Source organism: Acomys minous (genome assembly GCF_964271855.1).
Source record: "Acomys minous genome assembly, chromosome: 6".
In the NCBI taxonomy this organism is placed as follows: Eukaryota; Metazoa; Chordata; class Mammalia; order Rodentia; family Muridae; genus Acomys; species Acomys minous.
In genome coordinates, this window is record NC_140487.1 from 105,962,410 (window position 1) to 105,988,536 (window position 26,127).

General features: G+C 53.4%; 1 protein-coding gene across 4 annotated transcripts in view; it reads left to right on the forward strand.

The window, feature by feature from the left end:
• Positions 1-20,255, forward strand: part of COL16A1 (collagen type XVI alpha 1 chain) — a 55,399-nt gene extending 35,144 nt beyond the window's left edge. For 3 of the 4 annotated variants that reach the window (XM_084784898.1, XM_084784901.1, XM_084784899.1), the window contains 23 exons: positions 192-236; positions 1,908-1,961; positions 2,458-2,511; positions 3,026-3,079; positions 4,575-4,619; positions 4,740-4,793; positions 4,979-5,014; positions 5,456-5,518; positions 7,671-7,742; positions 7,910-7,963; positions 8,737-8,781; positions 8,948-8,992; positions 9,274-9,327; positions 9,905-9,958; positions 12,678-12,728; positions 12,969-13,058; positions 14,743-14,778; positions 15,807-15,851; positions 16,952-17,140; positions 17,493-17,559; positions 18,440-18,619; positions 18,814-18,891; positions 19,899-20,255. In XM_084784898.1, coding sequence (XP_084641024.1) covers positions 192-236; positions 1,908-1,961; positions 2,458-2,511; positions 3,026-3,079; positions 4,575-4,619; positions 4,740-4,793; positions 4,979-5,014; positions 5,456-5,518; positions 7,671-7,742; positions 7,910-7,963; positions 8,737-8,781; positions 8,948-8,992; positions 9,274-9,327; positions 9,905-9,958; positions 12,678-12,728; positions 12,969-13,058; positions 14,743-14,778; positions 15,807-15,851; positions 16,952-17,140; positions 17,493-17,559; positions 18,440-18,619; positions 18,814-18,891; positions 19,899-20,092 — 1,659 coding nt within the window. In that variant the 3' untranslated portion in view covers positions 20,093-20,255. The remainder of the gene's footprint in view (positions 1-191; positions 237-1,907; positions 1,962-2,457; positions 2,512-3,025; positions 3,080-4,574; positions 4,620-4,739; positions 4,794-4,978; positions 5,015-5,455; positions 5,519-7,670; positions 7,743-7,909; positions 7,964-8,736; positions 8,782-8,947; positions 8,993-9,273; positions 9,328-9,904; positions 9,959-12,677; positions 12,729-12,968; positions 13,059-14,742; positions 14,779-15,806; positions 15,852-16,951; positions 17,141-17,492; positions 17,560-18,439; positions 18,620-18,813; positions 18,892-19,898) is intronic. The other variant, XM_084784900.1, reaches the window with a different exon arrangement.
• The last annotated feature ends 5,872 nt before the right edge of the window (positions 20,256-26,127 follow it).

Below are 26,127 nucleotides of genomic sequence, written 5' to 3' on the forward strand. Positions count from 1 at the left end.
CCTCTGGAGGATCCCATCCAGTGATACCTTCTGCTAAGACTCCTTTTCAGCAACCTTGAAAAACTCCAGAACCACCTCCCCCCCCCACCCCCACCCCCACCCCCCCGCAAAACTCCCAACTACAGACTGCCTCCAGGCTACCCCAGGGTGACTGTTCTTGTGAGATGTGACCTGCCTGTTTCTCCCACCAGGGCCCCCCAGGTTTTCCTGGTGCTGTTGGCTCCCCCGGATTGCCTGTAAGAATCTAGCACCACCGCCAGCCAGGTCTCTGTGGCTTCAGCTTGTCCCACCCCCACCCCGACCCCGTCCTGTCACGCCATCTCCTCCCCCCCCTCTCCATGTTCTGGTGTCCTGTTCAGTGTCCCCTGCAGGCAGGTAGCTAACGACACAGGTTCCCCTAAGTCCCAGCGGCTTGGAGACCGTCCCAGTCTCTGACTTCTTTCCGTGCTCCCTCGGCCTTTCCTCCAGCATCCTTTCGCCCATCTTTGCACTTTCATCTCCCTCTATTTTCACTTCTCTTCCCATCCAAGCCCACACACCACTCCCCCGCATGTCCCCCAGGCTTCTTACTGGAAGTTAGTGCCTCTAAGGAAGGAACCCGAGCCCCGTTTCTCTTTCCAGTCTCCCTCCTGCCTCCCTCCTGCTTCCCACCACGGCTGGCCTGGCCGTGTGGACTGAAGATTTGCTGAAAGTAGTTCTTGGGGCCCTGCCAGGCACCTGGCTTTGTGCCCGGCAGAGATGCCAACGCTTTAGGGCTTCACACTGCAGGCTGGCACAGGTTGGCTGCCCTGCTGCCCGGTAGGACTGTCCAGAGGCGCCCTGGAGATTTACAGGCAGCCCTGCGTGCATCCTTCCCCAAGGCTAGAGGAAGCCTCTCTTCTTTGGCTCCAGGCCCAGCCTGCTCCAAGGCTGGTTGGGTCTGTGGTGTTAGGGCCCTGCCCCTCTGTGCCCAGGGCCTTGGGCTCATCCTTCTGCCAGGTGTCGTTAATTGCTCTGCCTTGTCGTTGTCCTTGTCACAGGTGCGTTTAAATTGTAAACCTCTTCCCCCCCTCCCCAACCTCCCACCTCAGCTCCAAACCTCGCTGTTGCTCTCTCCTGGGTCCTGGAAGCTAAACCTCTTGTTTGTTGGATTCGTGTTCCCCGGGGCTGGTGGTGGAGACCATGGGCCAGCGCCCCTCCTTGTCACATTTCCATCTGTCCTCCACGTCTTCATCCCCATCCGGGCCATGTCTGTTTCTGCTTGCTTGGGTGAAGGGGCCATCTGTCTGTCTAGCCATCTGTCTTGTGTCGTGAAGAGGCTTGGGTGCTCTTTCTAGAGGGCACAGGGGAGAAGGGGGCAGAAAAGATGTTTTCAATGGTGAGTTGGAACTGTGATTGTCAGGGTGAGGAAGGAGGCAATTTGACTGACACTGATGTCCAGTTCCGTGTTGGTGTTACCGAGTGCCATGGGATTGCTCTGGAGAGAGCCCTCTTGTGCCTGTCCCTAAAGATGGTGCTTTGGGGCTTGGGTGGGAACTGGGACAGGTAAGTTCTGGGGATTTGGTGAGACTGTAAGAACATCATTTGCGTGGGGGGGGCACCTATCCTGACAACCTTCCCTCATAGGGCGCACACCTCCCAGGCAGCCTCCACAAGAGAGTACAGCAGTAAGAGTTGCTCACTTGGAGGCAGGTGTCTCTGATGCTGCCTGCCTGGAAGCTGTGGCGCTGAGAAGCACCCATACGTTCAAATCTGTTCATTTACCCTCTCAAAGCACACCCTAGGCAGTCACTTTGCCAGAGACACTGGGTTGCCACTTGTGACCTTTGTCCAGTGTGGAAAGAGGCAGGCACGGGGCAGGCAAGAGTCTGGGCGAGGTAGGGATTAGCCTCCTCTGAAGTGTCTCATGATCTCTCTCTCGCTCTAAGGGCCTTCAAGGAGAGCGTGGCCTCAGGGGCCTGACTGGAGAAAAGGGAGAACAGGTAAGAAAGAGGCTGGAGGTGCTGGCTGAGGGGGCAGCCACTGAGTGGAAGATGGGGTGATGGCTTCTTCATCCTTCTCTTCTTCTTCTTCTTCTTCTTCTTCTTCTTCTTCTTCTTCTTCTTCTTCTTCTTCTTAAATCTTCAGCCACTCATCCGTTATCTAGAAGGGCCTGGGTGTCCGTGTACCCAACACCCTGGGAGCACACACACAGCTCCGGCTCCTATATGGCACTGTCAACCGACCCTCTTCTTCCCTCAGCCCACAGCGTTTGTGCACTCACTCTGAGCCTTCTTTCCTGCTCTGATCCCTCTGTTGAGCCTAGGGCTGGCTTGTCCCCTGGCTTGGGAAATGGCCTAAAGTGATAGCTGTATCCAGGTGGGTAGGCACTTGCTGGGTAGTAGTGTCGGGTGTTCAGGCTTAGGTGACTCTCACGCAGGGAAGAAGAAACAGAAATGCTGAGAGCTGCCCCATCATCATCTCTGCCTCTCTTTGCAGGGTCCTCCAGGACAACCTGGCTACCCAGGTACCATGGGTCCCCCAGGACTGCCTGTAAGTAAGAGGGCTCTGGCGCTAGGGGTACTGGAGGTACAGGCTGCTGGTGAGAACAGGACCAGGCAGGGTGTCCCTCAACTGGGTTCCTCCTTTTCCATGCCATTCATATAGACTCCCCTCAACTCCACTTTGACCCCTTGAGTGATATGGCGTGGCCCCACCATTGTGATGGAGGAAGAAAAGGGACACTCCCAGAACCCACTATGAGTACCAATCTCAGAAAGAACTGAGATTTGCTTCCCAAAGGGTTCTGAGAGAGTGAGGGAGACACCTGAGAGGTGCCACCCATCCCTTGCCCAGGTGCCCTTCAAGGTGGATGTGTCCCACTTTCCAGTGTGGGCCACAGTGATGGGTGGGAGGCCCCACTGGCTACCGGCTACTGGCTCTTCCCTCTAGTGCCCTACCTTGGTGCTCTCAGCCTTCGAGTGCCAGTCTGGGTGCCAGCTGCAGCCCCATCCCTTGCATTAGCACCATAGCAGGCCACAGAGCTAATTCTGCTATCGCTTGTCAGGGCATCAAGGGAGAGCGAGGATACACTGGCCCTGCGGGAGAGAAGGGGGAGTCGGTAAGTTGCAGCATGTGAGGATGAGAGAAAGGGCTTCAAACAGGGTGCCCCCCCCCCCGCCACCCCATCCTACCCCTCGGCCACCTACATCAACAGTGCTGGAGATTTTCCTGTGAGGAGGAGCCCCTGTGACCCCCACTGCCCCTGCCCAAGAGTCAGTCCAGCTGCGTCTCTGCACCCGATGGTGGCTGCGGAGGCGGAGGCAGAGGCTGTGAGGAGATCCCAGCAGGCTTTGGGCAGAGAAGGCGACTGAGGGAGGGGAAGGGCCCAGTCAGCTGGCAGAATTCCCTCCCTCCTGCCAAATCAGGGCCAGGAGCTTTTTTTTTTTTTTTCTATTGAGGCCACCTTCATGGGTGGCTCCTACACTGACCGAAGGAGCTGGGGACTGCTAGCACACGTGCTCACAGGCTCCTGCAGCCTGCTAGGGAGTTAGTGGCAAGGAGGCCTGGGCTGGAGCCCAAATCTTTGTAGTGAGGAACCTCAACTCTCACATCCGGGACCTGCCAAGCTAGAAATGGAGCCTTGCCTCCCCCCACCCCCCACGAATGTCAGTGAGGCCTCGTGGGACTCTGCCAACACTGTCGCACTTTTATTCTGCAACAAGATTGTCTTTCCTGGGCATGCTGGGTGCTGCGAGTGCTTCTAAGGGTTCTGCACTGAGCAAAGCAGGCCCTGTGTGCCTTGGCCTGCAGCTGAAAGCGGATAAAATATGAATAGATAGGTAGAAAGGATGAGAGAGAGCTGAGACCCCTGAGCCTGCAGAGTGGGGGAAGGGGAGTGGGGCTGGGGTAGTACAAAGATGCTATCTGTGTAGAAGAGGAAGAGCGAGGTCCTCATGGAGGATTCTCAGATCTGAATGGCGGTGGGAGGAGCTATGCGGTGGGAGGAGCTATACCGTGTCCATACAGAGACCGAGGAGATCACGGGTGGACCCAGGCAGGGACAAAGCTATGCACTTGTTCCCTAAGGGTTCAGGAGAGACTGAAGGAGATGACCAATGGTGGTCATTCCAGATAGAGGGAACAGCAATGCGCAGGTCTAGGGGTATGAACCTCCGGGAGCATGTTTAGGCTACAGCGGTTCTGCGCTGAGCAAAACACAGCGGGGGGGGGGGGGGGGGGGGAAGGAAGTGAGGCGGGAAAGGGTGGTTGGTGACAGATTACAGGATGCCTGTGAGCCCAGCATGAGTGGACGGCGGCGTACGCCTCACTCATTAGACAGAGGGGAGTCGTGGAAGGCTTTTGAACAAGAGAGTGACATAGTCAGAGCTGTGCCTAAGTGAGATCAGCTGTTCCTTCTTGGCCGTATTGGCGCAGGCCAGGAGGTAGCAGGGTTAGTTAGGAGGCTGGTTCCAGGCAACTGTGGTGGGGGGCGGGGGGGGGGAGGTGGGGGGGTTCCCCAAGTCGAGAGGGCACTCCTACCTCATGCCCTGCCTACTCCCAGGCCCCATTCCTCATGTTTCTGAGCGACTGATTCTGTTCCTTTGAGTCCCCAGGGCCCACCAGGATCTGAAGGCCTTCCAGGTCCCCAAGGTCCAGCGGTGAGTGAGTGAGCGAGCAGGGACACAGAGATGTAGAGGGGGAGGCCTCCTGGCCCCTTCCCTGTGGCCCCCGAGGACAGGAAGATTGGGTTTCAGCTGCATTCTTCTCTATGGTGACAGGGTCCCCGAGGAGAGCGAGGCCCCCAGGGGAGCTCTGGGGAGAAGGGTGACCAGGTAAGTGATATCAGGGGGACTGAAGGGGCTGGTCGCTACCCACCCTCCCTCCCACGCAGACCCTCCCCTATTGGCCACCTTGGGTAGATGGGGGAACAAAGCCTATAGACATGAGGCCACCCGACCTGCTCCTCTCTCCACTGAGTGGCCAGGCAGAGGGGTGACCTCCTCACTTCTTGTCCTAGGGATTTCAAGGTCAGCCAGGCTTTCCAGGCCCACCGGTAAGTAAAGATAGAAAAATCTCCTGTAATGTGTTTCCGTTGGGAGGAGCAGGCCTGCCCAGGTCTGCTGGATGAAGGTGAACTTGGCGGGGTGGGGGTGGGGGTGGGGGTGGGGGGCAGGAGACCAGGGCAAGAGGTGACAGAAACAGTCTACGTGGCCATGAGAGCCAGACAGATAAGGAAGGGAGAAGGAGTAGCCTACTTTTTTTTTTTTTTTAAGATTTATTTGTTTATTAAGTATACAGTGTTCTGCCTGGATATATACCTGCAGGCCAGAAGAGGGCACCAGATCTCATTATAGATGGCTGTGAGCCACCATGTGGCTACTGGGACTTGAACTCAGGACCTTTGGAAGAGCAACAGTGCTCTTAACCCCTGAGCCGTCTCTCCAGCCCCAGGAGGAACCTACTTTTATTCCTGCCTGCTTCTTTGTTGCTACAGGGTCCCCCAGGATTCCCAGGCAAAGCTGGAGCCCCTGGCCCACCCGGCCCCCAAGCAGAAAAGGTAAGCAAAACCCCACATCTGCCAAAGGCACAGATGTGAGCCATGCAATGCTCCGTGAGTCGGCTCAGGCCCCCAGGAAGTCCACAGTCAAGACTGTGGCTTTAAGGCTGGGCCCACCAACTGCAGGCTCCATGGATGGCTCTGGCACCTTCTCCTAGCCCTCCCTAAACCTTCTAGCAGCCTCTGGATAGCCTGCACTCCCATTTGCCAGGGAAGTAGCAAAGGCAGGGAGGGGAAGGAAGCAGGGAGTGGGAGAGGTGGATAACTGGACTGTGACAGGCCGGCTTCGCCCAGCTTCCCCTCTCAGGAGGAAGCTGAGAGGGCAAGGAGCCAAAGGAAAGGATGAAAACGGGATCCCTTGAATTAGGGCATACCTGGAGGAGCAGTGTGCCTCTTCCCATAGGCTGTCTCCAAGGGCCCAGAAGACACAGGACTCGCCTGTGACTTTGTAATAAGTTAGGGATAGCAGCCTTGGAGCTCCACAGTGCTTGACTCTGAGACTGCCTTGATAAGCTGGGCACATAGCCCCACTGTGGTTTGGCTCAGAAGCTGGGGCTCCCTTGGGTGCTGGGTGGGACCCGTCAGAGACACCAAGCTTGACTTCTAAACGTTGGGTAGAGACGGGGTCCATAGGGAGCCATGATCATCTGCAGTCTCTGGGAGCCTCTTTCTTCTGAAGTCACACGTTAGCTCCTCTCTGTACAGTGAGGAAAAACCAGTGGGAGGACCCAAGAGATAGGGAGCCACCCAAGGCAGAGTCTCAGAGAAAGCAAAGTCCCTTGGCTGCCCCCCTCTCCCGCAAAAGCTAGTACCCGTCAGCCAGTAGGTGGATCTGTGATGGCTGCCAGCTCCCTCTCAAGCCTTCCCTATGAAGGATAGAGGTGGCAGCCAAGTCATGCATAGGCTGATCATTGCTGAGAATCCCAAACTGCTGGATAGAGGCGCTTCATGGCAACTCTTCGTGGGGGCTGACATTGGCTAGAACTGTGCTGACCCCTCCTGGCAGATGGTGGTATTGCAGTACCCCTGGCTTCTGTCTTGTAGCTGTGTTCCTTTTCTGCAGCATTCCCCCCCCCCCCCGAACCACACACACACACACACACACACACACACACACACACACACACACACACACACTGATCTAGGGCAGTGCCTCTCTCCAGGGGAAGTAGGAACCTTTCTTTGAGCATCTTGTCTTCCGATCTGTTCTCATCGCTGCCCTGCTTTGGGCTTTTGGTGGCTGCTGAGGGTCTATGGCTGTGTTTGCAGGCCGTTGTACAGTCTCCGAGCCTTTCATTAGACAAAAGTTTGTGTAAAACCTCACATAAAATAGACACACGAGAAGAGGCTCTGTATAAGACCTAGAAGAAGGTTCTGAAGTCCTATTCTCTGGGCCAGAAACTTGCTTCATACCCCTGGCTTCAAGGCTCCCCACAGCAACCCCTAGGGACGCTGAGACGTGATTTCAAAGCCACTCATCTGTTTCTTGACAAAATGCAGCATGCTATTCAAGGTCCCCTCCCAGTCATGTGCCCAACTCCCCACCTCCTCTCCCAATCCATCCTACCATAAGGGTCCTGACACCCAGGTCAGGCAGACACGTGAACACTTCCTCCTGCCTCACCCCAGGCATCCTTCAGAGTCTACCATCTGGAGACATACCTGTGACATTGTCCCTGAGCCCTGGCCACCATGGGCTTCCACCCCACCCGAACCCCCATATCCTTGAGCTCTGCAGCTCCATCCTCGCAAAGCAGATGGGGTACTTACTGCACTGCCATTGACTTCAGCAGGCCCATGGCCCTTGAGGGACCCGTGAAACCCCGGAGTCTCCCCACATTTTTCATCTTGAGTCATCAAAGCCCATATACGTGGCATGTTATTAGAGCAATATAAATTAAACACATGCACCCACCCATGTACCGGTTCCTGGGACAACTCTGAGAAGGGGCTGATTAAGCAAACTCTCGCTCCTCATAAAGCAGTGAGGAAAAGGGGGCCTTGGAAGATGAGGACATAGGTTCTCAGGTAGCTAGCATGTGGAATATATCAGTTAGGCCAGGACAGAAGTAGGGCTGGAAATCCAACTGTCCTGACTCCCAGGGGTCCCTAGCATCCCTGGCCCTGACGTCATCGGATGTTCTGGTTTCAGGGCAGTGAAGGGGTTCGAGGCCCGTCAGGCTTGCCTGGTTCCCCTGGGCCTCCAGGCCCTCCTGGGATTCAGGTAAGTATGTGGCCCTGTGGGCCTGGCAAGGATGGGGGACTGGTACCTGGGTGAGTGTCTGCGTTATGGGAAGGGTGTGCGTGAGTTGGGTAAGAGGTAGAGAGGGCCATGGGGCTGGGTCCTTTTTCCCTCCTCCTAAGCCAGAAATGCCTCTCTCCTGTGTGCAGGGCCCTGCTGGGCTGGATGGACTGGACGGGAAGGATGGCAAGCCTGGCCTGAGGGTAAGACAGGGCTGGGTGGGAGGCGGGAGGTCCCTCCTTCTCCTCATGAATGAGATGAGGAGCCCCCCACCCACTTTCATCAGGGTACCCAAGTCTCCCTTGTGCGTCTCCTCCTCTCTGTTGGCATCAGACTCCCCCGGCCTCTCACTCCTCCTAATAGACTTATCCAGGTTATAGATGAATTGGTCTCACCAAAGACAGGATGGTGACAAAGATGCCAATTATATCCCAAAACTCGGGGCAACTGGAAAAAGCAGGCTGGGTTCTGGAAAAAATCTGGCCGTAGCCATGACAGGCCTGAGCCAGCCCTGGCTTCTCAGTTGAGGTATTTTTTCTGGGGAATCTGAGAGAGATGGGGACATGGCAAAGGGGGAACACAAAGGTCAATTCCCACCCTTTTGTTTGTTTGGTTTTGTTTTTGTTTTCGAGACATGGTCTCTCTGTGTAGCCTTGGCTGTCCTGGACTCGCTTTGTAGACCAGGCTGGCCTCGAACTCACAGGGATCCACCTGCCTCTGCCTCCCGAGTGCTGGGATTAAAGACACAATTCCCATCCTTAACCAAAAGAAAGAAAAGCAAGGCCCACGGGGGCCCTGGGACCCATTCACAGGCCCCAGAGACCAAGCCAGGCTGAGATTCCCCCCCCCCCCCCCCGCCCCACATGAGGTCCCCACAAAATCCGGGAATGGTAGACTCAGAGAGGCAGGGAGGGTGGGGAATGAATTAGGCCAAGGCTGAACCAAACTGACTCAGCTCTCTCTTCTCTTTCCCTAGGGGGACCCAGGTCCCGCTGGCCCTCCTGGACTCATGGGACCCCCGGTAAGTTGAGCTGCAGGAAGGAGCCTGGAGCTCTTAGCTTCCTTCCAGCCTCCGTGTCCTCATGTCCTCACGCTATGACTGAGGCCTCATTGATTTAACGTGAACAGGAAGGTGTGTGAGCATCTCGGGTCGGGGTGAGAGAAACATCATCTGTTTTCCCTTACAGGGTTTCAAGGGGAAAACGGGGCATCCTGGCCTCCCCGGGCCTAAGGTAAGAGGGACTTCTGGTCAATAGGCTTTCCTATTCTCCTCAGGCCCAGTGTCAAGGAGACATGGCTGCATGTCAGCCAATCCCGGCTGAGATGTTACTCCAGCATCCTAGCCTCCTGAGGCCACTAGGGCCTGGTGCACTGGGTTAGGACTCCGCTATCTTTTAGCCGAAAGGTCCCGGAGTCCCTCTGGCCAAAGCCAGGGCAAGGTGGCAGAGCCCCCTTGCTCCAGGGTCAACATGAGGTAGAGATACCAAACTCCACTGTCCCCTCTCTCTTTTAGGGTGACTGTGGAAAACCAGGTCCTCCTGGCAGCAGTGGCCGGCCAGGTGCAGAGGTAAGGCCCAGGGTTCTGTGCATGCAGCCCTGACACAGCCTTGGGCTCCAGTAAGTTCAAGAATGTAGCCTCGGGGCTAGAAAGATGGCTCAGTGGTTAAGAGTGCCCTCTGCTCTTCCAGAGGTACTGAGTTTCAATTCCCAGCAGCCACATGGTGGCTCACAGCCATCTATAATGTGATCTGATGATAAAGTACTCATATACAATAAACAAAATTAAAAATAAAAAGAATGCAGCCTCTTCCTCCCTCTTAGTGGCAAAGTGGCTGCCTTCTCTCCTTGGCCACCTGATGTGAAATTTTGCCCCTTGCTGCCCATCTTGACCCTTCTCTGTCTTGACAGTTGAAACTGGTCCCCTCCCTGGGAGCACCATTGGGCAACCACCCAAAAGGCAGGCCAGGCCAGGCCAGGCCCTTAAGCCTTGGAAGGCGAGACTCTATAAAGTTCTGAGCTCCGTCCGGCCCTCTAGCCATTGCTCCATGCCACCCCACCCACAGCTCTGCTCAGCCTTCTCCTACATAGCAGGCACACATGTGCAGGTCAGTCCCTTTCTGAGTCACCTCTTTCTTTTTCTGCAGGGTGAGCCAGGCGCCATGGGACCCCAGGGACGACCAGGACCCCCAGGGCATCTTGTGAGTTTAAACTGCTCTTGTTTCTGTTTCTATGAATTAGGGTGCCACTGGGGCGGGGGTGGGGGTTGGGGGGAGATGGGGCAAGCTGGTGGTAGCCACAGGAGCTATTCCAACCGTGCAGCAATATAGGGGACTTTAGATTCATCTAATTGAGTGCTTTTTTTGCTTTTCACCACTTCTTGGGTTCTCTGGGCACATTCACGTTTGCCTACCAGACACAAGTCATTCAGTTAGTCAATAAGTAATTATTGACCATCTGCTCCAAATCAGGCCCACAACACAGAGCAAGATAAACAAGGGCCCTTATCCCACAGGCGCAGGGAAACAAGTGAACGAAAGGTTCAAGAGATGAGGCGATGTTACAGGGAGGAAGAACCGGGAGGAAGCTTTAGGGCAGCAGTTCTCAACCTGTGGGTCACGACTCCTTTTGGGGGTGGGGGTGGGGCAGAGTGTTATACATCAGATTTTTTTTTTTTTTTTTTTTTCCGAGACAGGGTTTCTCTGTGTAGCCCTGGCTGTCCTGGACTCACTTTGTAGACGAGGCTGGCCTCGAACTCTCAGCGATCCGCCTGCCTCTGCCTCCCGAGTGCTGGGATTAAAGGCGTGCGCCACCACGCCATTGTATGTCAGGTATTTGCATTACGATTCACAACAGTAGAAAAAATTAACAGCTATGAAGTAGCACCGAAAATCATTTTATGGTGGTGGCGAGGTCACCACAGCATGAGGAGCTGTATTAAACGGCTGCAGCATTAGGAAGGTTGAGAACCTCAGGGGGAAACCCTTGCTGGAGAAATGACTGCACTGAAGCCAGAACGAAGAGAGGAGCCAGCTATTGAGTAGCCTGGGAGAAGAGCCCCGGGCAGAAGACACAGTGACCATTACAACCAAAGGCAGCCAGGAGCTTGGTGTGTCTGAGGGACCTCAAAAACACCCTCACCCTGGGCACGGGAAGATGGGGGGGGCAGTGTGGCCTGAGAAGTGCTTGAAGGACTAGAAAAGTTGAGCTTCAAAAAAGATGCCTCAGAGGTAGGTTCAGGAGCCTGGAGCAGGCATACTCGGGAAGGGCTGGTAAGTGGCAGGCGGGTGGGGGGAAGGGAGGGGGAGCAGAGGGCTCAGGGGATCTGCAATGTACTTAGAGGTGCATGGCTGGCTCCCTTGGTCTGAAGCAAGGGAGGGCTGAGTGGTAGAAACAGAGGAAGCAGGGAGTTGGGCTGAGCAACTGGGTGGGCAGTTGGTGTTTTTACCGTTAGGGTGAATTGGAGAGAGCATTTATTTAGTAGCATCGCGTTTCCCATCCACTGTTCTCATCAGTGACACAAACAACTGCCAATTGGTGCCTTTGATCAGTGTGACGGCGCCAAGCGGATAGGGCTCCAGAGAAAGCAAAGTCTACTTGTGTGCTAGTGTAGAACAGCTGTATGATTTTTCAGGATGCATTTGGGAACATTAAAAGTAGTTCATGACAAAAATAAAAAATAAAAAAATTTTAAAAAAAGGAACTCTCGGGTCCCCATTTTTATGTATCTCAAGGAGTTCAGAAGCCCCGTTCTGGGCACCCCAAGTCTCCCCAAGTCCCCTTCACAGTAAATATGAGAGAGTCACACACTGAATGGCAGTAGAGACTCATGGTGGAGGGTAGGGGGTTGGGGGAGAGGGGGGCTGTGGATGAGGACCTCCTGGGTTCCACCTGTCATCGCTCTGTCTAACCCAGGCCCCCTGCTATGTACTGGTCCCAGCGATGACCCATTCCCACCCCAGGAGTCTTGCATAAACAGTGTAGGAACCATGGCGTACTCCTCTTAGAGGAGTGTGCTCTAAGAGAGAGCTGCATGTTCTTAGGTTCAGAGGAGGTGTTGTTCTGAAGAGGAACATGACCTCTGAAGTGTGGGCATTTCAGACACAGCCTCAGCAGTGTCAGGAAGGGACATCCCTGGGGGGATTAGTGTGTCATTGCTCCCCAGGGTAAGGGGCCACTGAGCTTTCACATGTGGATGTTGGGTCAGCTTTTTTTTTTTTTTTTTTGGCTGCCCCAGGGACCTCCCTCTTCTGTGACCTGGCAAAAGGCTTCAGAGACAGCAGGAGTCCCTTCAGTGGCTGTGGGAGGTGGGGGACACATGTGGACCCTTGCTGGGCAGACCCTCCCCCATAGGACAGCAGGATGCTGGGCCCACCTTCAGGAAGCATAGGAGATACCCCGGCTAGTGGTTTTGTTCTTCCTGCCTTTGGCCTCTGCACCTCACAAGCCTGGGCGCACCAACCACTGGTCTCAGGGTCCTGTGCACTTAGCCCCTCCCTGCCTCTGCTCTGAAACCAGAGCTCCTGGAAGGGATTCAAGTATAAGATCAGAAAGGAAGGATGGGGGAGGGGCTGGAGAGATGGCTCAGAGGTTTAGAGCACTGACTGCTCTTCCGGAGGTCCTGAGTTCAGTTCCCAGCAACCACATGGTGGCTCACAACCATCTGTAATGTGATCTGATGCCCTCTCTGGCCTAAGGTGTACACGCAGGCAGAACATTGTATACATAATAACAAATAAATAAGTCTTTAAAAAAAGAAAGGAAGGAAGGATGGAAGAGAACACAGGCAGTGCTGTGTGAGGATGCTCTTGCCGCCTAACTCCCCTCAGCCTGGGCTTTTTGTTAAAGTCCATCTCATCCTTTGACTCTTCTTCTTCTTCTTCTTCTTCTTCTTCTTCTTCTTCTTCTTCTTCTTCTTAGGGGCCACAGGGGCCTCCAGGCCAGCCAGGTCCACCCGGGATCTCCACCATGGTGAGTGACTTTGCCCCGCCATCCCCACGCCCTGCGGGTCCCTTCCAGACAACATCACTCTTCTGGGATGAGGCAAAGGGGCTTGGGAGGTAGCTCACAGCCATCCTAGGGCCACGCCACAGATGCAGGCATGCCACCTGCCCCTCGGGGTCTGGCCCCTGGAACATGGTGAGGGGTCTGCCTCTGGTTTGTGGGTTCTGCATCTCCTATTCTCTACTCATCTTCATCCTATTGTTTTAGGGCATGAAAGGAGATCAGGGAGCCCCTGGAGAAAGGGGCTTGGCTGGCCTCCCAGGCCAGCCTGGTACACCCGGACACCCCGGCCCACCGGTAAGACTCCACATCCTTATAGGTCAGGCCAGGGGAAAGGACACCTGGGGTCCTTAGAGAAAGAGAGGGTTGTTAGCATGGCAGAGCGGCTACATGGGGCCTACATCCGGGGATTGTATGGCATTAAAAAAAAGACGAGCCCTGCAAAGCCAGCATTGAGCCAGCTGCAGACAAGAGCACTGCCTCTGAAGACACACCACCCACCTGACAAGGTGTCAGAAAAAGAAGGCTTGGTCCATGTGTTACCTCTGCCCCTGCCCCTGGCCCTGGCCCTGGCTTTGCCCTTGCTCCTGACTTTTCCCCTGCTCCTGTCCCTGTCCCTGCGCCTGGCCCAGTAGAGCTTGTAACTACAGAAAATATCAGGAACCAGAAACACAGCACATTATTACGGTAACTTTCTGAGCTCCTCAGAAGCCAGCCTTGATCTCAGCCCATTTAGCACTCAGAATGATGCTATATTGGTCACTGGCTAGGCCAAAGTAAGCCTTAGCTTAGGTTGGATGTGTGTTTTCTTTTTTCTTTCTTTTCTTTCTTTCTTCTTCTTCTTCTTTTTTTTTTTTTTGTGTGTGTGTGGTGGTGGTGGGGCATTTTTTGAGACAGGGTTTCTCTGTGTAGTCTTGGCTGTCCTGGACTCACTTTGTAGACCAGGCTAGCCTCGAACTCACACAGTGATCCACCTGCCTCTGCCTCCCAAGTGCTGGGATTAAAGGCGTGTGCCACCACGCCGGGCTTGGATATGTGTTTTCTTAAGGTGTTCTGCAACAATATATGGAGGTGCAATTGTCCCTGGGCATTCAGACGAGGAAGTGAGGGCTCAGCGTGGCCGAGTTGATTTGCTCCGAATCACAGCTAGTAAAAGGAAGAGCTGAGACTTGATCCCCAGCCTGCTCCATTGCACAGTTTGCACCCCTTAGCCAACCTGCGGAGCTTTCCCTGTGTAGAGCTCTAGAGAGGCAAACCTCAGGAGGTGGAGCTGACTGTCTCAGGGATGCAAAGCTTCTGGGAAGCCAAGGAAGGGGGCTCAGGTCTCCATGACAGTGGCTTCCCACCAGGCAGACTCTCTTCCAGGGCACAGGAGCAGACTAGGGCTGGTAGGCCCTGCTGAGGTGAATGGCTCTAAGTCATGTGGGCATGCTCACTGGGCCCATTTCCCAAGGGGTCCCAGGGTCAGCACTCCTGCTCACCTTGAACTCTGCCCACTGTCCCTGAAGACGTCCTTACTTCCTGGCTCCCTCCCTACCCACAGACTCAGGAGCTGCCCAGGGCCTTGGATTTGTCCACTCCTTGTCCTGTTATCACAGATTTTTCTTCTCCCGCAGCCCACCAGAAGGGCCTAGACAGGGGTTCAGGGCTGGACAGCGTTTGCCGTGGTGTCACGGGGACGGGAGGTCTTCAGCTTGTCCTGGCCAGTCTCACGAAGGACAAGGGTCTCACTGTTCATGTGGTTCCTCAGCAAACATTGAATGCACTCTCAGAGCCAGGGACTGCATACGGTTTTCAAGAAAGGGCACCTCGCTGTAGCTTAGGAAGGCTGGGTGGGGGGTGTGGGGGGTTGGGGGCAGGAGCTGCAGGATCAGGGCTCCTCGTGGGGACCAGAGAGCAGAGTGGGGCAGGGTGTGAGGCCCAGGACCCAGGAGGCTGTGTTGGGTGACAACTCATGTTTCCGATGCCCTCTGCTCCTCAGGGCGAGCCTGGGTCAGACGGCGCAGCTGGCAAAGAGGTACCGTTGCATCCTTCTCCCTCTCTCTTGGGGACATCCCTTCCTGACTCTCATTATTTGCTAGTCCTCATCCCCTCAGTAAGCACACCACGACAAGAAACCCAGTCAATCTCAAGTTGGTTGAAAATAGTCAGGGGAAAATCGCAGGTGTACTGAACATATACAGATACAGACGGTTTTGTTCTTTGGTTTTTTGTTTTGTTTTGTTAAGACTTTGTACCCATGCTGGCCTAGAACTTTATACCCCCAAACTGGCCTCGAACTTATGATCCTGCTGATTCGGTCTCCCTAGCCCATAGGTGTGTACTGCCACGCTGGAGCATTCCCCCCTCTTTCCCCCCCGCCTCCCACTTATCATTATTCACTAAGCAATACAGTATGTCAACACTTTGCAGCGTTTACACTGTGGTAGCTATTGGTGAGTGATCTAGAGATGATGTAGAGCACGCAGGCAGGTACATGTAGGTTATGGCCAACGGTCACACCATTTTACAACTGGTGTGTAAAATGAGACAGACGTGGGGATCCATGGCGATCCTGGAACCAGTCCCCCGCAGATCCCAAGTGCCAATTACATGCAAGGAGCTGGTATCTCTTGTTGGTCTAACGGAATTAAGGGACCCTGCTTCCAGTCAGAGAGAGTAGTGATGACAAACTCCAAGCAAAGGCTCCCCGGGCCCCGGCTCCTGCCAGGCCCTCCGCTGTTTCAGACTGGCCTTCCCACTCTGACTTCTTGTCACATCTGTTCATCTGTGATGAGGGACCAGGCCAACGCTATCAAACAAGGCCATGCCCCAGGGGACATCATCCTCCTTCCCAGCTGTCAGCCCTACCCACCCACCCCCATCCCTACCCCCGCCCCTGGTTGGCAGGGAAGCTGTCATCCTTTCTCACACAGCCCAGCTGGATACAACCAGGATCTGAGGGTGGGAGAAGGTGGTTTTCCCACTGCATGTGACCCACTCCCACTCCCAGAGAGCCTTAGGGAAGCTGCCCAGACTTGACCCTGAACTTGTGCTTACTTATAGGGACCTCCGGGACAGCAGGGGCTCCACGGAGCTCCAGGCCCAAAGGTGAGCAGACACTGGCTGGGTTTGAGAAGTATTTGGGAGTGCCAAGCTGCGAGTTTAGCCACAGAGTAGGCCTAAGGTGGCTAATGGGTGGGAAAGGGAGATGTGACCTCACGTGGGACTGTCCCATCTATGGCTGGGGGGGGGGGGAGGGACAGAAATCTCTTTAGTCTTCTAGTCATTGTCTACTCTGGCTCACTCCAGAGCCTCTGGGTTGGTCTGGGGTGAGGTAAACAAAAGTCCCTGAACAATGACATTCTCTGTGCCTAGTCACACTGACACTAGAGTAGGGCAAATTTTGAAGAAGCCCATGCTGAGGGACCCCAGGAAGAGCTCCTAACTCTAACTGGAAGCGAGGAAGGCTGCAGAAAGGGCAGGCGTATTCCAGCTGAGGAGAGGAGAGGGCTTCCCATTGGAGTGCTGAGGCTGGGAAGGGGGCAGTCCAGACCACAGATTCAAGCAAAGAGAAACAGGCAGCTACAGCTGGCAAGAGAAGGCCGATGGAGGTGTGTGAAGAGGACATTACGAATGGTCCTGGGCAAGGAAGGGGCCCGTCCTACCGAGGGCATGTGGGAGCCATGAGCATTTCCCAGCTAACAGTGATGCCAGCACTGCCTTGTGGAAGCATTGCTCTAGGTGGGGTGTGAGGCAAGGGCACATCAGTGTATCACTGTAGCCACAGTCCAGTGGGAGATACTGGGCACCTGGGGAAGGGCAGGTTGTTGATACATTGTGACATAGACTTAGAAACAGTTGGTAATGGACGGGCATTCTCCACAGTTGTCTCGAGAGCAGGAACTGACTCTGGCATGAACTCTGGTGCCCCCTATTTGACCACTTTCCCTTGGTGGGGAGGCCTGGTGCAGGCTATCTAGATGAGACCTGATAGGCTGTGATCATATGGTGGGGGAGAAGGTCCCCTCTGTCATAGGCCTAGGGGAGGGGATTAGGGTAAAAGAGGGAGGGAGGGGGAAACGGGAAGATACAAGTGAGGGGATAACAATCAGGATGTAAGATGAATAATTTACATTTAAAATGCAAGAAGAAAAAGAAGAAAGAAAAAGAAACTGTTGGTAATGCTGTGCTGTGACTTGTCCTTGTAGGGTGACCCAGGACCTGCAGGACAGAAGGGCCAAGCAGGAGAGAAGGGAAGATCTGGGATGCCCGGGGGGCCTGGCAAAAGCGGTTCCATGGGACCTGTTGGGCCACCAGGTCCTGCAGGAGAGAGAGGCCACCCTGGGTCCCCAGGGCCTGCAGGGAGCCCTGGACTGCCTGGTTTACCAGGCTCTATGGTAAGGGGAGGCAACCACGGCCAGGCACCATCCCATAGGGCAGGCACATGGTCACTTTAGAAACTCCTAACATCCTGCAGGAAAGAGCTTGGCTACGAGGTGGCTCCTAGTTCTTCGTGAGGAAGGTGGGGGGGGGGAGCTACAGGTGTCCCTCCCACCCCAAACTGCCTTTTTAGCACAAGACATGTATTATTTCAGTGTGGGTAGCACTTTGGATTAAGACTCTGCAGGAGGCTCCCAGGACCTTTGCCCTCCTCGCCATCCTTTATTTCTGGAAATCAAGTCTTATTCACTGGGAAAGTGCCAAAGCGTGGACATATAATTGAGGCCAGGTTCCTCTCTCTTTCCTCAGGGAGACACGATGAATTATGATGACATCAAGAGGTTCATCAGACAAGAGATCATTAAAATGTTTGATGGTAATTGGCAGCTGGCTGGGTGGCAGTGGGCAATGCCTGCCCTTCCCAGCTATTTCTTCACCCAGCCCTGCCTGCCTGCCTTCTCCTTAAAGCTTCAGTGTCCTCCCCTGTCCACCCCCCACACATTTACAGACAGCAGGGTGACAGGCACGTGTTCACCTATCCATCAGACTTTCCTTGGCACCTGCCCTGCTCAGAGATAGATCGGCTCTCTCTTCTGCCCTCCTGATCTCCCACTTGAGCAAAGGAGGTTAAGAAAGCCGATTTCAAATGAGCCCTGTGTGGAGGGACCTGTGGGGAGAGGGGCGCAGCAGGTAGAAGGTGCTGCTGGGGTTTGAAGTGGGTTTTTTTTTCCTGCCTGTGTGCTGTGGACTGGGGGGGGGGGGGAGAAGTGAGGGGGGCGGGGACATGGATGCTGGGCATCCTGCTTGGGAAAGAGACCTGTCTGGACCATATTCTGAAGCTGGCAGTGAACCAGGGACGGTGGTTAGATGAAAGAGATGCCGCTGGGCGTGGTGGTGCACGCCTTTAATCCCAGCACTCGGGAGGCAGAGGCAGGCGGATCGCTGTGAGTTCGAGGCCAGCCTGGTCTACAAAGCGAGTCCAGGATGGTCAAAGCTACACAGAGAAACCCTGTCTCGAAAAAAAAAAAAAAAAAGGGAGAGAGAGAGAGATGCCAAAATAAGGTCTGTGCTTCTGAAAGATCTACATGGGAAAGCATGTGGAGGCCATGGTTTATGTCCTCCTTCAAGAGACCAGCTCACTCTCCCCATCCTGATACTCAGCCAAAGGCCGTCCCATGCTGGTGGCGTGTCTGCAGCATCTACAGTCACTCAGGTGCCTGGTCACCCAGGGACCTGGCCTTTGTCTTTGTTTTCAGAGAGGATCGCTTACTTCACCTCCAGGATGCAGTTCCCCATGGAGATGGCTGCAGCAGCTCCAGGCCGGCCAGGGCCTCCCGGGAAGGATGGTTCCCCAGGCCGGCCAGGTGCTCCAGGGTCACCTGGGCTCCCTGGTCAGATAGGCCGAGAAGGACGGCAGGGTTTGCCAGGAATAAGAGGTAGCTCTACCTTCAGGGTCTCCAGGGCGTCTATGAGGGCTGACTGTTGTGAATATGGTGGTGGTGGTGGTGGTGGTGGTGGTGGTGTGTGTGTGTGTGTGTGTGTGTGTGTGTGTGTGTGTGTGTGTGTGTGAAACCATGTGGCTGTCATTTTTGTTTAGGGGCAGGACTTAACTTCATTTCTTTTGTCTCAGGATTGCCTGGTACCAAGGGTGAAAAGGGAGACACTGGTGTTGGCATCGCAGGAGAAAATGGTCTCCCTGGCCTCCCAGGTAGGAGAACCCAGCCTTTAAGAGCATGACTCCAGAACAGCAGGGCCCCCACCCCCAATGCACATTTCGTTATGACAACATAACCGAGTAGAACAAACAACGCCGGCCTAATTACTACTTACAGAAATGCTCCCAGTTCAAGGGCTGAGGGGGAGGAGTGGGGAGTGTGACTGAGCCTCTGCCTCTGTCCTAAGCTAGGCTTGCAGGATGCAGTGTGGTGGGGGTTGCATGTGTAGGGACCAGAACCCCTAGTCCAAGGCCTGTTTGGTATCCTATTGGCCCCGTGATGTTGATGAGGTTCTTTAAGCCATCAAGAGTCATTCTCCAGGGCTAGAGAGAGAGCTCAGAGGTTAAGAGAACTGCCTGTTTTTCCAAAGGTCCTGAGTTCAATTCCCAGCAATGACATGGTGGCTCACAACCATCTATAATGAGATCTGGTCCCCTCTTCTGGCCTACAGGCATACATTCAGGCAAAACATTGTATACTTAAATATATATATGGTTTTTCAAGACAGGGTTTCTCTGTGTAGCCTTGGCTGTCCTGGACTCACTTTATAGACCAGGCTGGCCTCGGAGATCCACCTGCCTCTACCTCCCAAGTGCTATGATTAAAGGCGTGTGCCACCACTGCCTGGCTAATTTCTTTTTTTTTTTTTAAAGTCATTCTCTAAGAGGATTGAGAGTGGTCAAAGCCTGATGACCTAGCTACTTACCCATGGGTATTACCCCTGAGTGACTTTCTGAGCCTGTACCATTTCCCCAGAAATATTTTGTGGCTATAATGATGTATTAAAAACTCTCGATCCTTTTCCTGGCACACAGATACTCTAACACTAGCTATAGGTGTGGTGCCTGTGTGAAATCAATGCAAGAAGCAGACAGGTCTCACGGCAGCATGCCTCAACCTGGCAAATGTGTATGAAATGAAGGTGTCATGTGTCACAACCATTGTCTCTTCTTGTCATCTGGGTCTCCTGATTTCTCTTCTGTGGCTCTTCTCTCTTTAGGTCCTCAAGGCCCTCCAGGTTATGGCAAGATGGGAGAAACAGGGCCAATGGGCCAGCAAGGCATTCCTGGCATCCCCGGTCCCCCAGGTCCCATGGGCCAGCCAGGGAAGGCTGGCCACTGCAACCCCTCAGACTGCTTTGGGGCCATGCCAGTGGAGCAGCAGTATCCACCCATAAAGGGGCCTTTTGGCTGAATGCACCACCAGTGCTGAGATGAAGGATTCCATTAGGAATAAATGGCCAAAGCTTACAGGACTCTAATGGGTTGTGAATGTTTGTACTATTCTTGTTTGTTGATGTTTTTTTAAAACAATAAACAAAAGTATTTGTAACCCCACTTCTATGGGGTTCCCCTGGTGTTGAGCTGCATCTTCTCTGTCATTTGGGCCCAGGTTATGAAAGGGTGTGTCCGTCAAGGTCTTGGCCAGCCTGTAGGTTTGTGTTGCTATGCTTGGGTTGCCCGCTTGCCCTGCTCTCTCTCCAGGCAATCCCAGGGAAGAAGCACTAGCTTAGCCTCTGAATGAACCAATAGCAGGTTTGGAGAACCCCCACCCTCACCCCCCTGCCCAGCTCAGAAAGGCTGCTCCCTATTTGCTTCCCAAATGAACCCAGTATTTAGGCACCCGTTCTTGGTGTGACCTAAAGCTGAGCCTGCTTGCACCTAGGGAGATGGCACCCAGAGCTGAGATGTGCTCATCCACCCGGACCCCTCCATGCATGCAGCCACTTCTCAACGCTCCAGTAATTTCATGAGTAGAAAACCTGCACAGAAAGGGGGAAAGATGGCCTAGGCAGCCAGGGGGCGCTCCTCTGGGCAATGAGATGGAGCCTCTAGCCTGTGCCCACGCCGGGCTCTGTCACCGACGACTTCCCAGCTTCAGGCAGAGACTTCCTAGACTTCAAATAGTGATGCGCATCTCAGGCTGGGCCTTCAGAAATAGCTGGGGTTAGGTCACTGAGAAGAGGTCCCAGGCAAGCCACGGTTAGATCAAAGCTTGTGGTCTCCCAAGTCCACCAGGGGCTTTCCGTCTGCTGTGCCCTCCATATGTAAAAAAGACAGGAAGAAAGGAAGAAGACAATGAGCTGAACATTCTAGGAACGGGCTCTCTCCACTGCCTTTCTTCTCCGCTCCTCAGATCGCGGGTCCTGATGGGTTGGCTGCCCTGGGAGAAAGCAACAGGGCAAATCCAGGGGGACTTCCAAAGAAAGCCTATTTTACTGGCCCTGGCTTTCTGGAGGGCTTATTCAAGTTGGATAAACTTCAAAGGGATCACAGAGCAGGCTCAGAAATGAACTCAAAGTCTAGATGTTTATCCAAACTGCCTGAAGCCTTCAAGCTGCCTGTCATATCTCTCCGGAGCTGGCATTTCAGGACACTTTTGAACAGTCCCTTCTCTGCTTTGGTACCAGCCTATGGTTGGCTCTTCAGAACCTTTGCCCTATTTTTTTTTCCCCCTGCCTGAGACGGAGGTGTGCCCGTGGCCAGACTATGCTCCTGAGCCTGCCAAAGTGTCTCCTGTGCTGTTTTGAGATATACAGGGAGAGTTGATTCTCTTTTCATCTCTCACCAGCAATTCTCTGTTAACTCTGGTTCTAACAGGAAATGTTCAACAGCAAATACATCATCATTGCCCTGACGGAGCATCCAGGTTTTGGACAGTGGACGAGGACAGATGTCAAGGCGCTCCCGCGGGAGGGGCCGGCTTTCACTGTCAGCCCAGCCTGTGAGGCAAACTGGTGATGGGTCCCAGCGACCAGGAGCCTATTGGCACAAGTAGAAAGAAAAAGAAGCGAGGACCAGCTGCTGAATCGAGCAGGTTTGCTCTGAAGGCCGGGGGGGGGGGGGGGGGGGATACAGGCATGAGAGACATCAAACTCACGCCCTTTTGAGGGTCACTGGAAAACCAATCCTTAAAAACAGCGCCTCCTTCACTCTTCTGCCTGAGTGGGATTCTTTGTGGGATTCTACGACAGGCGAGGCTGAAGCTTTCACAGTTTGAGTGCCTCTCTCCCTGGAGTTTGAAATTGCTGTATTTTCTTGGACCGTGAAGAAGCAGACGGGAGGCTGGGTTTTATAGTCTCTTCTTCTGTGGTCAGCAGAAAAAAAAAATCTGTGCATCTTGCTCATCAACTCAGGAGCCGGGAAGCTGCAGGAAAAGGGGGGAGGGGGGTCCCTTCCAGGCTCCTTCGGCAGCTTGTCACATCCCCAGCCCTGTTGTGCTTCTGTCTCCACTCCTCAGGCTGTTCCAGACTTTCAAGGCAACACAGAGATCATTCGGATTGGCAAGGTCTAATAGGAGTCCATTTCCTCTTCCTAGTTTGTGCCAGGGACTATACTAGGCTCTGGAGATCCTGAAACAAACTTGTCAGATATGGACCCAGCCCCGACAACGACAATAGAGACAGCAGTTCATTAAGCGACTACAACCAAGTGGGATGGTGGGACAGTACCAGGTGGCAGGGGAGGCGCATCGCTGCGGGACCTAACTGTCTAGACAGAAGTTGATCCAGGCACAGGGAACAGCGTGTGCCAAGGTCCAGAGATGATTGAGCACAGCAGGTCGAGAGAGGGCGACACAGGCAGTGGGGGCTGCCACGCTGAGCATGAGCACGGGTCACGCAGTGGGTAGCCACTGGTGAGTTTTAAACAAAGGTTTGCCTAATGGGGAGTTTGCCAACTGCAGTGTGAAGGACGGACTGGAGAGCCCTTAATTTGAGCAGCCCAAGGCTACTGCATATTTATTCTGCAAAGAAAAAGAAATGCCACGTTGGATGCCTTGGAAGCTGAAATCTTCCCTTTTGTCATAATATTTTCCTTCCACTACACTTCAACGTAAGTCAATTGCATTTATGCTTTACATGAGGCCTGTTAGCCCCTCACAAGAGAAGCTCTTTCTTTCCTTCCCAAGGGGCCATAATGTAAGGGGCCAAAGGTTAGACACCCGTATGTGCTGCTCTTATTTTACAGTGGGTTCTACAGCGAAGCTGTAGCGAGTCTTCCTCTAGTCCACAAAAATCCAAAAGGAATCTAAACTTCAAGCCAGAACCTAGTTGGAATGGAAGAGAATTCCACAATTAGGTGGGTGGTGGTGTGCCCTCCTAGAGTGCTACACAGGAGCTCGGCACCCAGCCAGGTGACGCTGGGGAGGCCTTCCACTCTCAAGCTCTGCACCACCTCTGATGGTCAACCACACACCTTCGGTGACCCGAAAGCTCTCACATCCCTAAGAAAGGCCGAGTAAGCCAAGCTTCCTCCCCTTCCAGCAGAGCTGAAACAATAACAGGAACACCCACCCACTTCTGTCTGCCTTAGGTGGTTAAGGTTTGGAAAGGAGCTGGTTGTTTTTCAGTCTTTGAAAGATCTCTCTTTCATCTTCCCCTCCAAAGTAAACACACCTGCCCCCATCCTCCAATTGGCTTTGATTGGTGTCTGGCTGCTTGAGAGAAGACTTGGGTGCACCCTTCTGACTCCCCCCCCCCCCAATTATGCAGACCTCCAACTGTGAGTTCTCTTAGGCCTTTTACTGGAATAAAAGAATGCAAAGAATTTTTATGAGGCGGGTGAGATGGCTCAGTGGTTGCTGGCAACATTGATTGGTGACTTGGTTCCCTCCCTGGGGCCCGCATGGTAGGAGGAGAGAATTGACTGCCTTGAGTTGCCCTAAGACCTCCATGCATTAGATCACACACACACACACACACACACACACACACACACACACACACACACACACACACACACACACGGATTGCCATAGGTGGGGAATCCTCAGCATCTAAGGGACTCAGACTAAAGTGCTTGTGGAGCAAGTGAGGTAAGTCACATGACCTCACTTCGCAGACTAAGTATCACTGTTCCTTCTGGGTAAATGTTCCTGACCTTCTGTCCCATCCCTCAGAACCTCTTCCTTTTTGAGATTCCACAGTTGGGTCCCACCAACAATTTTTTAAGAGGCTGCATTTGCTGGAAGCTTTAGCTGGCCACTGGGGCGGTGAGGTGACTGAAAGCAGGATGAAAGCATGGCGTCTCCACTTTTATTTCACTCGCCTCTTTTTGCTACTTTAAACTTTGGGACCAGGACTAGGATGGCTCAGCAAGGAAACACACCTGCTGTCAAGCCCGAGGACCTGACTTTGATCTTTCCAGTCCTACAGGGTGGGAGGAAAGAACCGATTCCAAAAAGGTGTCCTCTGACCTCCACATGCGCATGCCTGTGGCACATGCGTGAGTGAGCAGATGCACACCACAAAATAAACTGTGATGAAAACCTCTGAGTCGAATCCCTGCTCACCTCTGCACGTAGACATGTTAAGCATTGAAGGAATGTTCTACACAACTGATGCTCTTCCCCGTGCAAGACCAAAGACAGCACGGTAAATGGGGCTGCTTTAGCTTCAAGATCTGCAAAGAAGCCCGAAATTGTTGTAGAAGGCAAGGTGTTAGGGAATTCAGAGAGGAGGCATATACTCCAAGGGACATCTTTTTTGTTGTTGTTGTTTTGTTTTGTTTTTTGTTTTTCGAGACAGGGTTTCTCTGTGTAGCCTTGGCTGTCCTAGACTCGATTTGTAGACCAGGCTGGCCTTGAACTCACGGCGATCCGCCTGCCTGTTTCCCGAATGCTAGGATTAAAGGCATGCACCACCACATCAGGCTCCAAGGGGCATCTTAAAACCAGCAAATGAGGACATTACAGCCAGCAATCTTCTGCTTGTAATGCTTATAAATGAACCAGAGGAGTGCCTTAGAACTTTAAATTGGCCACAAAGCTAAAAGGTAAACTGATGACAAAAAAAATATTCTGATTGGCTGTCCCTTCCTAGCCTGAGCTCACGGAAGCCAAGCTCACAGCCTCAGAAGCAGTTAGCTATTGTGTACCTCAAATACCTATCCTGAGTTTTAGGCCGCACAGAACTGTGGTCAGTGTCTTCAACTGACAGCAAAATTAAAGCAAGTGTAACAGAACGTGGCTGTTCTTCCTGGACTGAACAGAAGAGACAGAGCATACGTTCCTCTCAGTCTGGGACACTCACATTTTACACAAGGACTTGAAGGGACCAGGTTGTCTGGTTTGCCCCTCCCCCTCCCTTTCATATGCCTGTGCACCACTTGGATGCAGTGTCTGCAGAAGCCGTATGAGGGTGTTGGATCCAACCAAACTAGAGTTACAGACAGTTGTGAGCTGTTGGAACTGAACCCGGCTCCTCTCTCCCAGAGCCACCTCATGCCTTCTTGCAAAGTACACTGCCCTTCCCTTGTGATCTGGTTCCATCAGAAGCTCCCTGACCTTCTGGTGTCTAGCCTTTGTCTGGAAAAGTGCTCTAGAGAAAATGTCCCTAAGGTGAGGCTGCTTCAGCCCACTTGGGTGGGCTTGGCTTCCGACTGTCCAGTAGACTGCCAACTGCTGGCTTTTTGGTTTCTGTTTTTAGGCAGTCTCACTAGGTAGCCCAGGATGGCTTCAAACTTGAGATCTTCCTGGAGCAGAGTGTTGCACATCCATAACCTCAGCACTTGAGAAGTGGAGGCAGGAGAATCAGGAATTCAACATCAGTCTTGACTACATAGCAAGTCCTAAGCCAGCCTGGATACACGAGACTCTAAATGGGAAAAAGAAAAAGAAAAAAATAAAAAAAAAAGGAAAAAAAAAAAAAGACCAAATCATCCTCTTACTTCATCCTCCAAAACGCTGAAAGGATGAGGCTTTGTGTGTTTGTCTGTGTGTGGTTTTTCAATACAAGGTTTCTCTGCATAGCCCTGGCTGTTCTGGAACTCACTCTGTAGATCAGGTGGGCCGCGAATCACAGAGATCCACCTACCTTTGCCCCACAGTGCTGGGATTAAATATATGTGCCACCACAGCCTGGCAATGAAGCTCTTTTTCAAGAATGGTTTCTATGTGTAACCTTGGCTGTCCTAGAAGTAGCTCTGTAGGTCAGGCTGGCCTCCGACTCACAGAGATCCACCTGCCTCTGTCTCCCAAGTGCTGGGATTACAGACGGGCACCACCACCTGGCAATGCCCTCTTGCAATGCCCTGTTCCAGACCACAAGAGCAGCGCCTAGAAGTCTCTCGTCATTGCCTTAAGCGTGCAGGCACCAATTACTGACAGGGCTCCATCTTCTCTTCCTGGCTTGTCCTGAGTTATACTCTCTTGCAGTTACCCTGGATTTCAGGAGTTGCAGGTCTGACTGATAAACACTGTGTTTGGAGCCAAAACTATACCTCAAGCAG